The sequence below is a fragment of the Sinocyclocheilus rhinocerous genome, unplaced genomic scaffold (genome assembly GCF_001515625.1).
Source record: "Sinocyclocheilus rhinocerous isolate Xijiao unplaced genomic scaffold, SAMN03320098_v1.1 scaffold2032, whole genome shotgun sequence".
NCBI lineage: Eukaryota > Metazoa > Chordata > Actinopteri > Cypriniformes > Cyprinidae > Sinocyclocheilus > Sinocyclocheilus rhinocerous.
Genome location: NW_015634013.1, coordinates 819,470 through 824,484, shown reverse-complemented (window position 1 = coordinate 824,484; position 5,015 = coordinate 819,470). Strand labels below are relative to the sequence as shown.

The 5,015-nt window shown below is 35.3% G+C and overlaps 1 protein-coding gene across 1 annotated transcript; it reads left to right on the top strand.

Moving 5' to 3' along the window:
• The first annotated feature begins 687 nt into the window (after positions 1 to 687).
• On the top strand, positions 688 to 2,030 carry LOC107745018 (transmembrane and TPR repeat-containing protein 2-like). The gene is made up of 4 exons (XM_016558853.1): positions 688 to 764; positions 1,265 to 1,379; positions 1,617 to 1,680; positions 1,920 to 2,030. The coding sequence occupies exons 1-4, from the start codon at positions 755 to 757 to the stop codon at positions 2,028 to 2,030; spliced, it is 300 nt and encodes a 99-aa protein (XP_016414339.1). The 5' UTR covers positions 688 to 754.
• The last annotated feature ends 2,985 nt before the right edge of the window (positions 2,031 to 5,015 follow it).

The window sequence follows — 5,015 nt, the reverse complement described above, 5'->3', positions numbered from 1 at the left end:
GCCATTAGAACAGAAATAGAATAGAGAGTGCAAGTGTTAGAGGGTCAAGTTTTTTTATTATTTAAAAAAAGAAAAAAAAAAGATAAAATAGAAATAGAATAGAGAGTGCTAGTTAGACAGTCAAGTGTAGATGGAAGAGATGTGTTTTTAGCCATTTCTTGAAGATGCTGCTTAGATTGAGATGTCCTAAAATGTTTTTAGTGTTCTTCAGCCCCCATATGTATATTTATACCATACCCAATGATTTTGTTCCTTTGCAGTTTTATGCCGCGTTAGAGGAACATTTTTTTTTTAAATAAAAAGAAAACAAAGAGAATGCTAGTGTTAGGTCATATTTTTTAATAAAAAAAGTTCTTAGAATAAAAATTGAATAGAGAATAGAGAGTGCAAATGTTAGAGGGTCAAGTTTTTTTAAATAAATAAAAAGAACAATTATATAAAAAAGAAATAGAATAGAGAGTGCTAGTGTTAGACAGTCAAGTGTAGTTGGAAGAGATGTGTTTTTAGCCATTTCTTGAAGATGCTGCTTGGATTGAGATGTCCTAAAATGTTTTTAGTGTTCTTCAGCCCCCATATGTATATTTATACCATCCCCAATGATTTTGTTCCTTTGCAGTTTTATGCCGTTTCATTAATAATGTTGGGTGGGTGCAGGTGTAATTATTTCTTAATTTCTCCACAGGGACAGAAGTCTGAAGCAGAGCATTACTTCCTGAAGGCAATAAAGCTGGATCCTGCTAGAGGAAACTGCTATATGCATTACGGTACAATCTGATTTCCTTTCTGACTGTTTTGCTTCCCTTCTAATTTTTTGAAATATTTTTTGATATACACTTGACATTTTATTTGATAGTGTCTTTAAATATTCCACCATTTATTTATTTTATTTTTTAATAAAATGTATTATTATTACTATTATTAAATATAGTTTGTTTTTCCTGTTTATTATTATTATTACACAGAATTTATGTAAATAAATGTTTTCAGAATTTAGAATTCTTTTAGAATATTATATATTGTAATTTATTATGATTATTTATTACAATTATGATTATTTTTATATACTGATTTTATATACTGAGGTTCACTATGCCTCATGTCCTTCATCCTCCACACTTCCTTTCTTTGTCTCTGTGTGTTTTTGGAAGCTTGTGCTGCGTATCTGCGCTGGTCTCTGACTGTTCGACCTGCGGGCTTCTGGCCTGCTGTGTTTGAGTTGTTTTCAATCCTGTGAGCTCCTCTTTCTTTCTTTCTTGTTTGTCAGGTCAGTTTCTGTTGGAAGAGTCTCGTCTGGGAGAGGCAGCAGCGATGGCTCAGAAAGCTGCAGAGCTGGACAGTTCGGAATTTGACGTGGTGTTCAGTGCTGCTCATATGCTCAGGTGTGTGTGTCTCTCAAAAACTCACAGCTACATCTGCACGATTTTAGTTTCAGGTGGTTTGCAGGTGGGCTCCACTTGTTTCATCCACATCCACAGCTACTTGCCAAATGGCCATATTGAGTTTATATCGTCAAACACTTGTTGTTGTTAATAATAATAATAATAATAAAATAGTAATATGATATTTTATGACTAATAAAGTAGTAATAATAACTTAATGTGTGTGTTTGTCCACAGACAGGCCAGTCTGAATGAGGCAGCTGAAAGGTATTATGGGAAGGCAGCTAATTTAAGACCTGATGTAAGTACCTTCTTTAGCCATGTTATAAAGTGCCCTGGCAGAATTGATTCTTTTACATGCATTAAATATTTAATAACAAAATTCTCATTTTATGATATGCTCTTTAAGATTAAAGCACCGTATTCCATCATGCTTGTCGCTATTTTAGAATGTCAGTTTTATTTACTTTTCTATTTATTTTTTAAACCTAATTCTTTATCCTGATTATCTATTTCTGTGTCTCTTTCTTGATTTCCCAGCATCCAGCAGCTCTGATGAATCTCGGGGCGATCCTCCATCTTAATGGGAAGCTGAAGGAAGCTGAGAGCAACTACCTCCGTGCGCTGCTGTATAATTGCTACAATGGATGAAAGCTTTTTATTTACAGTTTAAGATACTGATTTGTGTGGGTTTGCCAGTTTAAAACAATAACATTAAAACTGAATGTGCAATTTGTAAAATTAAAAAACAATAATTAAAATGCCAGATTGTGTAACAGGGCTGCAAATTTATCTTAAATTTGGGAGGTTTTTAGTTAGATTCTGATAAATTAAATAAGTCATTTTTAAACGTAATTATTATTTAATTAATTGTTTGGTTAACATGATTGAATGGTTGAGGTTAATGATTGCAGTCAACACTATAGTGAAATAGACCGCTCTATAGAGACCTATAGAGAAAATTGAATAATTACCTGTTTTCACATTATGCTGTAGAACTGTTTTGCTGGGTGTCAAAAATTAGTAAAGAATCTTATTGTATTATTTGTTGTAAGAGGAAATCATATGGTAATAGGTCTCAAGTGAGCAGTTATCAGTCTCTGTATCTCAGCAGGTGTTGATGCTGTAAATATCCTGGAGTGCTTCCTCTCTGCAATCTTTCAAGTCTCCTGTATGATGTGCTACTATTTTTTCCTTTGGCAGGAGTGTGTGTGTGCGCATCTTCACTGAAGAGGCTCTACATAGTGGTGGAAGAGGAGGAGTCCTTTTCAGCACTGACGTCCTTTTGATATACTGTATATGGTGAAAAATTAAAAATGCCTCCTCTGATTTGTCACTCAAGCTCTTTGTTGGTTTCCTCTGTTCTGTCTAATAAGGTAATGATGAACTTGATTGGAAAGTTTTGGGGCTTGTTCTTTCTTTAGGGGGCTGACAGGAACCAGTTTCTTCAGTGTGTTTGAGGGAGCAGAGGAGAAACTTGTGCTGCGTTGATGAAATAGTGGGTCGAGCAGGAGAAGATGATGGAGAGCGGTCTAATGCTGATCTTTCTGATAAAACTGATCAACGCCGGTAAGTCAGAGGAAAATTATCACATCTCTCACATTTATATACAATATTTCACTGCAGCTTAATGGTGTCTAACTGCCATATATTATCTATATTTTGTGTATTTATTAGAGCTGTTATTTTCTTTCTCTTTTTTTTCTTTCTCTGTCCTCCTGATCCTTTTTTCTGATGTTGGTCTGTTAATTATCTGTTGAACAAATAGATGTGAATGTGAGGTTGGTTGATGGTAACAGTCGCTGTGCTGGTAGAGTGGAGGTTCTTCATAGAGGTCAGTGGGGAACAGTGTGTGATGATAGCTGGGATTTGGCTGATGCTGCAGTGGTGTGTAGAGAGCTGGACTGTGGAGAACCTGTAGATGCTCTGTATAACGCTCATTTTGGACCAGGATCAGGACCAATCTGAATTAGTTTTGACCTTTGTAGGGGATCAGAATCTACATTAAAGAAGTGTGGATCATCACCATGGCATGTTTATGGCTGTGATCATAGTAAAGACCCTGGAGTCATCTGCTCAGGTGAGCTGTTCCATATTCAAGTTCAATTTATTTCTTAAGCAGATTTATAATAACCAAACAAGGCTGACCAAAGTGCTATACATACTGAACCAAATACAAACATAAAACGGATCAAATCTATAATTCGAACATACACTACCGGTCAAAAGTTTGGGATCAGTAAGACTGTTTTTTTTTAAAGAAGTCTCCTATGCTTCCAGTATTCAGTGTCACGTGATCCTTCAGAAATCATTCTAATATCCTGATTTATTATTAGAATTATTAATGTTGGCAACAGTTGTGCTGCCAAATTTTTTTTTTTTGGAAACTGCTGTACTTTTTTCAGGATTATTTGTTGAATAAAAAAAATAAAAAGGACTGCATGTATTCAAAATATAAATCTTTTTTGACTATATAAATCTTTGCTATCACTTCTTAACAATTTATTTTTAACTTTTTATTCATCAAAGAATCCTGAAAAAAAGCATCACATGTTCCAAACAAATATTAAGCAGCACAACAGTTTCCAGCTCTGATAATAAATCCGCATATTAGAATGATTTCTGAAGGATCAGCTGGGACGTTTTGTAAAATGCAATAAAATCAAGAATCTGTGATTTTGTTAATTCTCTTTAACTTTTATTTAATTGACAATCTCAGTCTTTGCAAGCAAAGCTTGCAGAGATGCTGCCGGGTTCTCTGGGCCAGAGCTCATCTCAGATAGTCAAAACGACAGTGAAAATGTGTGCTGTACTCAGATGAGTTCACATTTCAACTTGTTTCTGGAAAAAATGGATTTTGAGTTCTCAGTCCCAAAGACCAAAGGGACCATCCAGACTTTCATTAGCAACAGAAGCAAACACAAACGTCTGTCATGGTATGGGGGTGCAGCAGAGCAAACAGCATGGGTGACTGGCATATGTGCGAAAGTACTATTGACATGGAGGCAAACTGTTTTGAAACAGTTCACAGTAAGCAGGTGAATTGGTAATAGGTCAGGGTATCATGTTTGGGTATAAAAGGAGCATCTCAGTCTTTGCAAGCAAAGCTGGATCATGGCTCATATGTGCGAAGGTACTATTGACATGGAGGCATATATTGGGATTGTACAGAGATATATACTTCCATCAAGATTATGTCTTTCATGGGAAGTCCATGGTTATTAAATCAAGACAATGCCAGCTCTCATTCTGCATGTGCTACAATACCATGGTTTCGTAGAGACAGAGTGGATGTCTCCAATAGAAATTGTATGACCAGTCACGAAAAGGAGAATCAGACAACGACGATCACACACTGCTGAGCTTCTGAAGTCTTGTATCAAGCGAGACTGGACAAAATTTTGCTTGCAAAACTTTAACAATTAGTATCCTCAATTCCCAAACAATGAAACATTGTAATTAAAAGGAAGGTTGATGTGACACAGTGTTAAACATGCCTCTTTCCTAACTTTTTTGGAGTGTGTTGCAGCCATCAAAATTTAAAATTTGTTCATATTTACAAAATACATTTACGTTGGTCAGTGAAAACTTTGGAAATCATTTCTTTGTACTTTTGTCAATTAAATAAAAGTTAAA

What these genes read in the sequence shown, in the direction of transcription:
- LOC107745018 (XM_016558853.1), top strand. An exon ending in AGTGCTGCTCATATGCTCAG is followed by an intron (nt 1,380 to 1,616) that starts GTGTGTGTGTCT and finishes GTTTGTCCACAG; the next exon opens with ACAGGCCAGTCTGAATGAGG. An exon ending in CAGCTAATTTAAGACCTGAT is followed by an intron (nt 1,681 to 1,919) that starts GTAAGTACCTTC and finishes TTGATTTCCCAG; the next exon opens with CATCCAGCAGCTCTGATGAA.